This window comes from Sturnira hondurensis, unplaced genomic scaffold (assembly GCF_014824575.4).
Source record: "Sturnira hondurensis isolate 20B ecotype Veracruz unplaced genomic scaffold, ASM1482457v3 Scaffold0016135, whole genome shotgun sequence".
Classification (NCBI taxonomy): Eukaryota; Metazoa; Chordata; class Mammalia; order Chiroptera; family Phyllostomidae; genus Sturnira; species Sturnira hondurensis.
Window position 1 is genome coordinate 104242 of NW_028088766.1, and position 12362 is coordinate 116603.

The following is a 12362-nucleotide window of genomic DNA, read 5'->3' on the forward strand; positions in this document are numbered from 1 at the left end:
GTCCCCATGTCCTCTGGGAGAAGCACTTCCTGGCTCTAATCCCCTTAAGCCTGAATACCTGTTGGGGAGAGGTGCAGCTCCTTGCCTTGATAGAGCTGCCAGATTGTCCAGGGAACAATCTGGCATCACAAAGACTTGCTGATAAACCTGTGAAATCTGCTCTGCTAAAAGTGTTTTCATTCATATGATAAGGGTCCAAGAGGAAATGAGTATGTTTTCCAAAGTTTCTGCAACTCTCTTCCTGACAGACACTGACTCAGACTCTGAAGCCCCCAGATACCTTTGAAATGTTATCTACTGTTTGATCCTTGCTGCCCTGTATTCCTGTGTATTACAACCCAATAAAAGGCTATGGAGAAAGGCACTCTGGGCCTTTTTCTCTTTGGAGAAACTGGCCACTGCTGGCCTTTGTCTCCCCTGAGAAACTGGCCACATCCCACTCCTCCTACCCAAGCAGATAACGTCATGTCTGGGCCATATTCACGCTTGTCTGTGGCACTCGGGGGGACTTGTGAGGAAGTCGGTCCCACAAGATTTTGTCTTAGAACTGGCAGAAGACCAGCCCAACCCAACATGGTGACTAATTTCACATTTTGGTAGCCCCTAAACTTATTATTTGCTCACTTGAATATATTAGCATAGTAAACAACACACCTGGAGCCAGTATTATGAGAGGCAGAAAGCCCATATAAGGACATGAAATGGTTGACAGTGTCCTTCTGAGAAGTCTCCGCCCCTTTCGTTCAAAAATCGTGAATATTCCTCCCCCTTACTGAATGACCTGCCCCTCGATTAAAGGATCCTCAATAAAAGAGGTAAATTCCCCTAGGGAGTGGCTGCTCTATAGCTAAGAGTTATCAAATACATAAAATCCATTTATTTGTAGCGTTAAGGGAAATTCGGCACTAATCCAAACTTTTCTTTTTCAGAACAGCAACATATCTCTTTTTTTTTCCATTTTGTAAATCAGGTCCCTTTCTATAAATCTGTTTCCAAGCAAAATTTACACGCTGATTTTAAAGCTTTGTAGAAATCCTCTGAACCTGAACAATAAATGGCTAGAGATCAGTGTTGGCTGTTTCCTAGCAACAAATTAAATGTGAGTACATTCTTGATATTCACATGGTCTCCTCTCTTTAGAAAGCTGTTTATTAAGGTTAAGGTTAATTAACACTTCAGATAATAATAGAGATCCCCTAGTCACAGCCAAGAAATATTCCTGTAAATGTCATTGAACCAATTATAGGAAATACGGGCTATTTATGATCTTACCACGCGAAGTTGTTTGTGTTTAGTCTTAGTGAATCATGTAAGTTTTTTTTCTTAGAGCTACATTGTAACCAGAAACTGCCAAATACTAATACAATATTTGATGGAGGACCAAATGGGTAATTCTTTTTCTTTACATCTATTTATATATGACGTATTCCATGTGGTGAGACCAAGCATAGTAAAATCTAATTTGAAAAAATATTTCAGAAAGAAAATTAGAAAGTGGTAACCCTTAAATTCAAATGATTAAGACAAAGATTAACTACCAGGAAAAAATATATACCATATTTCTCTGAATCATAACAAAAATGTTCTGATGAAAGTTTGACAAAAATATCTGCATGGAGGCATCTTTAGAACAAACTGGATGTATAATGAATAGGCTCAGAGAAATACATTTCAATTTAGAAGATGAAGAATATGCCCCAAATGAGATATTTATCTTGCAAGTGTTATAACCTTTTCTGTGTTTTAATCAGAAAAATAATGAAAGAGAAATAATGATGACACTGTGCTATCCAAATACGCATGTCACTCCATGATCATTGTAATACATAGAACATTTTAGTTGCACAAAAGTGAAAGCTAAAAATCCCAGAGAAAAGGCATTTGATATGAAAGAATATTACCTTTTATTTCATGTTGGCTTGCTTCTCGTCTCCTTTCCAGTTCTTTTCTGTCATAATTCAACCTTTTTAAGCACATAATTCCATACTGTAAACTTGTTCTGTTATTTTTTAAAGAAAAAAAAACATTAAATTTACTCAGCAGATGAAGAATGTTCTTTGATTAAGGATAGTTAACACTTTGTACTACCTTTTAAGGCAACAGATTAATAAATTATATTTGCATTTAAATTCTTTATCTTTGTTATTTATTTAAATGTATTGGGGTGCATTAGTTAATAAGATTATATAGGTAACAAGTGTACATTTCTATGATACATGACCTGTATGTAGCATGGTGTGCTCACAGTACTTTAGTATTGGTGGAAAATAAAATTATAGTTATTTTAACTAAAAACACAGTGTTTCCAAAAGAGTAAAAAACATTATTTGCAAAGTGAGGGAATTATCGTCTTGAAAATATCATGGATTATGTTGTTTATCCAAATGTCTTTATCTTCCATTAGGCTATTTTGACATAATCTGCACACAAATGAACATTTTATTCTTTGGAATATAATTTAAAGAGCCACTATGATAGAGACAGGAAGGAACTGATACTCTCTTTTAAAGCTGATAAGAACAATAATATAATAACATAACTAATTTAAGCAATAAGATAGAGAGCCAAATACTAAGATGAATAGCCAGCAACTCTAAGTGATACAGAAGTATGTGAAAGGAATCCACAGACATTGAAACTCTGGAAAGGACATTGGGAAGAGCAGAAAATGACTGATCCTTTAAGGATCAAGTGCAAACAAAGGGTTATTGAAGCAAATAGAGCATCATGAACATGGGATTGCAAATGAAAATTTAACTGTGTGGTGACCTTGAGATACAATGCCTGGGTTTGAAATCCTTGTTAGGAAATCAGGAGGAATAAAATTATGTATAGAGACTGGAGTTATACTAAAGAAAGCTTTGCATTCATTGTGAGTCTGGAACACATCCAGGTGAGGGAGAATTATTAGGCATTTTAACAAGAGAAAGACAACAAAAATTTCTGGTTTAAGGAAGAATAATCTGGTAGCAAAGTAGGAGATGGGGAAAATAGTTAAACCTAGGGGACAAGAAAATCAACTAAAGGGTCAGTGCTGCCCAAATAATGGTCATCATAATCACAATTGCCATGAGTGTAAAAAGAAAGCCCAGAAACCCAAGACACTCAGGGAGAGGAAAGAAGATTTGGTGGTGTTAGCTGCAAAGGATGTGGAAGAGTGCAATAAGAAATCTTTACACTTCAAAAGTAGAGAACATTGATTATTAGTGATTTCTTAGGTGTTTAGAAATACACACAAATTTAGACATACACACTGGCCAGGTTACACATAAGTGTTAAATGCAACTCTAAGCCCTGTACTTTTAAAAAAGACATGTTGAGCTCAATATTTCAGAATTAGAGGGAAATGAAAATAAATCTACATTAAGTGGGTGTTATAGACTGAATTATGTTCCCCCAAATTCATATATAAATCCTAACCCTCAGTACTTTAGAATGTGAGTGTATTTGGAGATAGGGTTTCAAAAGACCCTGGATTAAATTATTAGGGCCTTTGGAGTAAACCTTAATCCAGTCTGGCTGGTGTCCCCACAGGAACTGGAAATTTGGACACACAGACAGAGGCTACAGAGGTGAACACACAGAAGGAAGGCAACATGAGGACACAGCGAGAAGGTGGTCATCTGCAAAGCAAGAAGAAACCAATCTCTCTGGCACCTTGATGTTGGATTTTATGACTCCTGAACAGTGAGGCGATAAATATCTGTTGTATAAACCACCAGTCTGTGGTATTTTGTTAGGGCAGGCCCAGCACACTAATTCCGTGGGATACCAGATAATGTTGATATAATAATAACATCATAGACATTGGGCAGCTTGAGGTTAAACCAATAGATCTTGGCAAATTTCTGCTAAGCTTTTATATTATTATAACAATGTCTGTCCAATTTCCATTCATGGACTGTAAAGACAGTGAGATGCAATAGGTAGCCAGGTGCTACCTGTTTAGAGCCAGAGCTGAGCACAGCTTAAGGATGAAGCTTATGTATTTTCCAGAACAAACAAGAACCCTGCCATTAGACTAAATTTTTTTAAGATTTTATTTATTTATTTATCTTTAGAGGGGAAGGAGAGAGGGAGAGAAACATCAATGTATGGTTGCCTTTTGTGCATCCCCTGCTGGTAGTTAGCCTGCAAGGAACCGGCCTGCAACCCAGACATGTGCCCTGACTGGGAATCGACCTGCGATCGTCTGGTTCGCAGGCCCGCGCTCAATCCACTGAGCTACATCAGCCAGGGCTAGACTAATTTTTTAAAGAAAAAATTACTTGTAATAATTATTTTTAATGTAATAATAGAATGATTAAAAATAGATCTAGTGAAGGATGGGAAGAACATGAGTGTATTATATAAAATTCTAGTATTCAAAAGTCTAATGAAACCACTCAAAACTTGAGGGCCTAAATAAAATGTTCAGTGACAGGGAACTCATTACTTCACAATGTGTATGGTGTAGAGCAATTGATACACAGTTCTACTAAACAAAAATCATTCACCTTAGTATCTACACCTATCTGAACTAAGAAAAAATTCATTACAAGCTGAACAAAGCAAATATTATTCTCCCATCACATAATTACACTAAAACATAAGAAAACTTACCTGAAGTCTTCTCCTCTCCAAGCTAAATGAGTTTAACTTCATCAAACTTTCCACCAGATTTTACCACTTTATCAGTAACAATTTAATATGTACAAATTAATATAATTTATTATTCTCAACTTACCACATGGTGGAATTACTATCATGCTTGCCAATAAACACAATCTAAATATGCCCTGGCAAGTCATTAACACAAACTGAAATATTTGTGTCAACTGTAAGTCACATTATCTTTTTTATTTGAACTGTTTTTAAATCATGGATTGCCCATCCAGCATTTTAATGGTTTTTAAAAACTATGCTATATTTTTCTATACTAAATGTAACCCATGTTAAAAAACTGTATTAGAATTCAAAATATCTCTTTATGAGCTTGATTAAAGAGCCCCAATTATTATTTTTTTATACTAACACTTTGTCATCATTATATCTGATTTTAATACCATTTTAATTTCAGTCCCTAATTTAATGTTGGACAGGATGTGACCAAATATAGTTTCCCAGGCCAAAATCATTTAGATTTATGTTCATTAATTTATAATCACAATCAACTATATATAAAACAATCACAATCCAACTGACAATTTTCATATATGACATGGTCTTATAACAAGCATTTTTTCACCATCTAGATGGTGAATGACTTGAAAAAGGAGTTATATTTTATTCATCTGTGTGCTTACAGCTGTCTCATAACCATTCAGTTGTTTCCTGAAAATTAATATACAAATAAGCAGAATCACTAAAATATTTATACAGAAACAAAAACACAAAGTGTTCTTCAAGGCAGAATTCCTTCTCAAATCTTTTTCTAGTTTTTTTCCTAAGTTATATAACTTATAACCACATGTATTTACACTTGAAACTGGCTTAATTTTATTTTTAATACGCAATTTTTAAAAATATTTTATTTATTTATCTTTAGAGGGGAAGAGAAGGAGAGAGGGAGAGGAAATATCAATGTATGGTTGGCTCTCATGCGTCCCCTGATGGGAACTGGCCTGCAACCCAGGCATGTGCCCTGACTGGGAATCGAACCACTATCCTTTGACTCACAGGCCTGGGCTCAATCCACTGAGCTACACCAGCTAGGGCTTAATAAGCAATTTTTAATATACAAACATACACAGGTACAAATCACAAAATGGGATTTCCTAAAGTTACATTGAAAAAGACTTATGCTGTAGCAAATGTATGAATGTATCATTTTATAAGCTTTGGACACATAATATGAACACAGCTCTACATTAGATAGGCCCTGTAATTTTCTGCATGAAAATATTTTGCCCAGTAGATGTTCACAGGTGTTTCGAATAGCACATGTTCTCTATTTCCTAAACACCTCTTTTCAATTTAGTTATATGTACATTATTTATTGTTTACTCTAATGTTTCTTTGGAAGAAACCTACCGATGGAAACTATCCACCATTTTTAAATGGACACGGAGATCCTTTTTGGTTAGGTGATCTAACATTCTTGCATCTACCAAGCATTCCATAAAATAGCTTCTGTATTGTGGTAACCCCAGGCTGGGAAGCCATTCATTTCCGATCCACTCATGGTTCATATCTCCATAGGCCAGGGTCTGCAGAAAAACCGGACACTAGAATTGTTTTATAGCAGTCAAGTTTCTTAGCCAATAAAATGAGATGGTAATTGGGGGACACTGACTATTGCTATAACTGATATTTAACTACTATGACATATGGAAACAAAGCAGAAATCATATTTAGCCTCTAAGATCTGATTTACTTTGGTGCAGTCTGGAACTCTGTGTGTGTGAATTAAAGTACTTGCCTATAAGAAATGATGGTGTTCCTTTTGTATTCTCAAAAAAATTACATTTTATACAAGTGTGCATTTTAATAAAAATTAGAAATAACAGTATAATACAAATGCTGAACTTAAAGATTCTTTATGTCAGTAGGTTTATTTATTTTGTTTTTATTTGTTAGCTGATACCCCACCATTTCCTTCTCTTCAATGGTATGACATTGCTACGGCACAGTGGCAACACTCGATGTGAAAATAGAAATCTTAGTAAGTGAATAAAGAAAGAAACAATAAGGCTAGAGACAGAATGCTGAATTTTATGTGGACAATTTACCTAGTGAAGCATGCAGCTATATTTCATAAAGATTATTGGAAAGAGTCTTTTTTTAGAAATCAATATATACTTGAAGAGCAAGTCATGATCAAAAACTAAGAATGATAATCTAATTTTTAATGTCACAGCATGAACTGACCTTATCAAATGCTGTTTATAATAGCCCAAACAAAAAGTGGCATCAACTATCACCCCTAAGCCAATTTTTAAAGGATTATTACTCTCTATGAATTGTGTTGTGTTTGTCCTTATCGAATGGCAAGTGTGATTATACCATATGATTCTAATAAAAATCTAGATGATTTCCTTTTTTGTGTGTATTTTTTTAAATGATGAAATTCTTACCAAATCAGAACCTAAAAGCAATGATAATTTACTGAATGTTTAAATATAGCTCTTAGTATTAACTACTGAAATTTTCCTTATAGTCAAAGGTTTGAATCACATTAACTATAACATATGTTAGACTCATGTGCTCCTTAACAATGGAGATGTTCTGAGAAATGTGTCCTTAGGTGATTTCATCATTGTGCAAACATTGCAGTGTGTTCTTACACAAACCTAGTGTATAGCCTGCAAGACACTTAAGCCATGTCATGCAAGTGGTACGTCATTGACTGAAACATTATTATGTTGTGCATGACTGTCATTCTTTCAGTTATATGACATGTGGAAATGCGACAAAGGTGCAACTTCCTTGCAAACATAGATTTGCTCCAAGTACATATGTTTGTCCTATATTGTCATCTCAATTAATGGGAGTAAGTTTTCACTTGCCATCCCAATGCTTACAATATCTCTCCAACCCCAATCCTTATACCCTTTCCAATATACTTTAAAGCAAATGTGATGCCAAATACATTTTTAATTCTCCCCCTTCCTTATGTCCGACTTGAATGAATCCTGATTAAATATATTCAGAGCTGATTTCAGAGAAAATTAAGTTACAGTTGATTCTTCTGAAGAGGGAAGGAGATTCCCTTTTAAAAGAGACCAGGTATGAAATGGTAATCATTTTCTTTGCAAAATATGGTGATTTAAAAACATATATATATGTAAATATTTATATAATATAATAAAATCAAATATACACACTGGCCTTAATCTTAAGCTAAGGGAAGGTTTATAATATTGTGACATGCAACAATTTCTTACTTTATATCCTGATAGCATACTAAGGATATTGTTTTAAAGGATTTGAATTTCCTACCTGGGCCCAGCTTCCTTCCTCAGATTCTTTCTGTGTTAGCAGCAGGGAGTGATTAATAAAGCAGATAAGTATAAATTAATTCTAAATGAATATAGTGAAATTTTTCTAGCAGAAGCAAAATTGTTATTGAAAGTGTTAATTATGACAGAAAACTAAACAGAAAACTAAACTAAACTAAATACAACAGATTTTTATTCTGATCCATAGTAATCAATTTTACAGTTCAAAAGCAACTATATACTGTATTTTGCTCTATATAATGTGTACTTTTTGCCCAAATTTTTAAGGAAAAAATAAGGATGTACATTATACATGGGTATAATGATTACATACCACATGTATAATAATGGGTATAATATCCCATATATAATATATACAAAAAGGTGAGTGCACAGTGCATACAGAAGCACTCTATATATGGCAAAATACAGGTAGTTCCTAATTAATTTTAATTAAATATATATATTACACATGAGATTTCATGATACATTTGATTTGGTAATTCTAAACCTTTTTTAACTTAGAAATGTGTAGTTTTTCAAATGTAATGAGTTATAGCAAGAATTTCTGACCATATACATAAAAGCACATAATACACAAATGTGTATATATACACATATATATTATGAATATATATACTTGTATAATACCTATTATACCCCTAGGCTGTATAATATCCCATGTCGTATTTGCAATTCTTTGCTACACACATGCACATAATATATATGATGGAAATATCTTATACAAAGTAAATTAATAATGTGGAAAAGTGCCTGCATTCCTCTAAGATAGTTTTGTGGTAATTAAGTAGATTTCAACAACAGCTCAAAACAAGCAAAACAAACAAACAAGACAAAAACCTATACAACAAGCTAAACCAGAAATGTCATTAGTATAAGACATTGGCACTTCTATTAATCATAAACTAGATTCATATTTTCAAACAGTGATATACCTGAAAGAACATTAAATTTGGAAAAAAGTTGCTAAGAATAAAATGCATGCAGTGCTCAACTTTGCATCTTTAAATGAAGAAATGACTATACATAATATTGTATTTTTAAAAGTGGACAATTATAATCAGAGTCACCAAGAATTTTGGTAAACCTGTTCTTTGAATACCAAATGAACAGAATATTTTTAAGAGGTGGGGAACGGAAGGTCAAATGCTGTATCTGAAATGGTAAAGTACAAAAAATGAAAGTATTTTATTAAGAATGAGTATTCAGCCTGAACTTTTCTATTACAAGTTTAATTGGGTTTGGTAATATGTATTACCTGTGAATGTGCCCAACATTAAGTGATATTTATTACTAAAGTTGTAAAATAGATACGTAAATTGTTATTATTATTAATTATTGTTAGCACACTGCTTCATTTAAAAATGTCCAAGTGCAGTACACCAAAACCATAACAAACATATTAGTTATTATTGCAAAACACTACACAAACATACCTCATTACTTCAAACTATCGCAAACAAAATGATTTTATCATCCAAATAACAGCAGAATAACTTTTCTTCATGTTTAACAGAGCCATAAAGACTAACCGTTTTTGCTGGAGCTGCGAGATTTTCCATTTCTTCATGGGTCACCCAGACGTTGCCTGAAGGCTGCGGGAAGCCCGGGAGGGGAGCAGAAGCGGCAGGGTCCCGGGAGGGCAGCGGTAGTAAGGGAGAAAGGCAGCGCCAGGGTCAGTTAACGCACCACGGCAACAGTACAGAGCTCCTGCCCCTACAGCATGCACGAGAGAGCCAGCTTTGCTCCTGGCTCATGGTCCCCTTTTCTTCTACTTAAAAAAGATGAAATAGAAAGAAGCATTCTGTGAAGTTCATGCGAGAAAGACTTAAAATGATACTTCTGTGTTTATTAGTTAGAAAAAGGTTTAATTAAAATTTCCATTTCAAAGGTATGTGGCTGTTGGGTCCGTGGAGGATAGATTAAATCTGAATTGCAGAAGAGTGTATTTTTAGCTTTTTCTTCAGAAAACAAAGGTATGTGTGTTTTGTTGTGTTATTACTAACATTGTGTTCACAGAGTTTTGATTGTTCAATGTCCCTGGAAAGAGAAAACTGGTTGTTAACACAGAGTGAAAGCGCGGTTACAACCTGCCTGGGGAGCAACGCCAGCTTTCCCCAAGGGTACCTTTCCCTCCCCGTTTCGGTAAATATGTTGTTTTCTTTTATTCTCAGAGAAGAAAAGAAAGTGAAATCCTGTCTTTGATTTAACAAGGGGTGTTTTTCAGCCTCACTAAATACCCTCAGAAATTACCAAACCCATGTCCTAACTTTTTGGCAGTCTCCTACATTGTTATAGAGAAGAACAGGATGTAAAAGAAAAATTTCCCTCCAGCAGATATTTTCTATTATGACGTATCATTTACTTTCCAAATCAAACGGCCTATGATATTTATTCCATACACTGAATTATGTACAACCTCTAAGCCTAAGTCCACTTAGTAACACAAAGGACCTGGCGAGTTGTTGATGATAATGGCCATTGGGAACCAGTTCTCTTCAAATTCCACCATTTCCCGGGGAAGTCCTCACGAGCGCTTCAAAGTTGTCCAAGTAGAGCACTCCTATAGTTCCAATGGAACCTACATTCTACCTGTTGCGTGTGACTTGCTCTGGGACGTGTCTAGTTTTACAGAATTGGAACTAGCAAAACTGATACTCTATCATAAGCCACCAACACAATTCCCTCTAGCCTTTGCTACCATTCACACAAGTGCCATGTTTGAATTTCCTTCTACTATAAACTTAACATTGAACCTAACATAATTTTAAAAGTAACTAAATATAAAGTTATATAATTTGATAAAAATAAATTTTATGTATAAAAGAATTACTGATACATGCAATTGAGTAATACAAGGGAGTTGAATAGTATTTGTAATTTGTAATAAGTAAGTCATATGGGCATAAAAATCCCCAAACAGCCATAATACATATGCATAGAATTCTCATTCTCCTACCATTTGGAAATTAGAGTATGTCTGATTTTCTTTTATAGGATAAAACTGCACACACCTGTAAAATATACTTAAAATACAAGAGCTATCCATGACATTAGAAGTCCTTCCCCTAAGCTGGGAGGGTGTCATCCCTCCCCGGTTACTGGGAATAATCTTTATTATAAACAGGAAATACATATCAGTATATGAATCATTGAATCATTTGGAATAAATTTCTCTTATTGACTTCATGAGGAATACTATGCTAAAAAGAACCTTACACTCATGTGTCGTATTTCCTTCACACTCAGTAGTCACACTCAGTGGTCACACTAAGCTTTGCTTAGTGCTTGCTGTCTTCAAAGTGAGCTTCAGCAATGATTACCTGATAGGAAATTCATTTAAGTGAGTCCATATTTACAATGATTTCTGTAACCTCTAACTTGATTGTGAATTCAAATAATGAAGCTTTCCCTCCTCATTTAAGAAAGTAGACCTGCTCTGCTCTTCTTTCTCAAGTTGCTGTAGCTGTTGTTGTTTATGGTTCCACATAAATGTTTTAAGTGTTTGTTCTGTACCTGTGAAATATGCCATTGGTACTTTAATAGATATTGCATTGAATCTATAAATTGCTTTGGGTAATACAAACATTTTGACGATGTTAATTCTTCTGATCCATGAACACAGTATGTGTTTCCATTTGTGTTTTCCTTAATTTCTTCAGTGTTGTGTAGTGGGGTAGAGGGAAAAGAGAGAAAACTGTACTTGAACAGCAAAAAAAAAAAGTTAAAAAAACAAAGTTGGCCTGTATTATCTTATTCTGTACGTCTTACATGTATAACCCCTCTCACAGTTTTCCTGAAAGTCTGTATGTGCCAGTCTGGTACCATATTCTGGGATGGGCAAGGTGCTGGAAGCTGTGGTTTGAATCTGTATCTCTATATGCCAAATGAGTACATATCCAGGGCAATTTTCTAAAGTACAGTTGGCAAACTTTCTGAAATTATGTTAGTTGTTCTCCCTTAATCTGTAATTTTACTTGTGAAGGGGCACTGCCCTTCTAGAATCTTGTGCAGTTACTCATAACATAGCTTCGACACAGCTGAATTAATTAGCCACGAGTCAAGGTGTTAACAAGTTTGTTTTATAAGCAAGCCCACATACAGAAAGTTATTCACATTTCTTCCTTCTCCCCACCCATCTAAGGGATGGGACTTTCGTCTAGGTGATTCATGGAGGGGCAATGGGGCTTCAGCAAAGAGCCCGTCTCAGAGACGAGCCACAGCGGGGGTGGCTTGGAGCCACCAAAGGGGATGAGGACACTGGTGGGTTGGTCCGAACTGGCTAAAGAAAGTACAAAAAAATAGGTTGGAAAAGCATGAAGTACAAGCATAATATAGCGTAGTTGAGGGTCTCTGAGAGCCACTAAAAGTCACCTCACTGCCCTTGGCTGTCCATGCTGTAACCCCCAATATCTAAGCTGG

The 12362-nt window shown here is 35.0% G+C and overlaps 1 protein-coding gene across 16 annotated transcripts in view; it reads right to left on the minus strand.

Moving 5' to 3' along the window:
- The window catches only part of PPFIA2 (PPFI scaffold protein A2), a 472168-nt gene that overhangs the window by 16814 nt on the left and 442992 nt on the right, over positions 1 to 12362 (minus strand). For 11 of the 16 annotated variants that reach the window (XM_037065753.1, XM_037065747.1, XM_037065740.1 and 8 more), the window contains 4 exons: positions 9473 to 9535; positions 7921 to 7950; positions 6013 to 6206; positions 1902 to 1999 (listed from right to left, as the gene is read on the minus strand). In XM_037065753.1, coding sequence (XP_036921648.1) covers positions 1902 to 1999; positions 6013 to 6206; positions 7921 to 7950; positions 9473 to 9535 — 385 coding nt within the window. The remainder of the gene's footprint in view (positions 1 to 1901; positions 2000 to 6012; positions 6207 to 7920; positions 7951 to 9472; positions 9536 to 12362) is intronic. The other 5 variants (XM_037065742.1, XM_037065741.1, XM_037065754.1 and 2 more) reach the window with 1 other exon arrangement.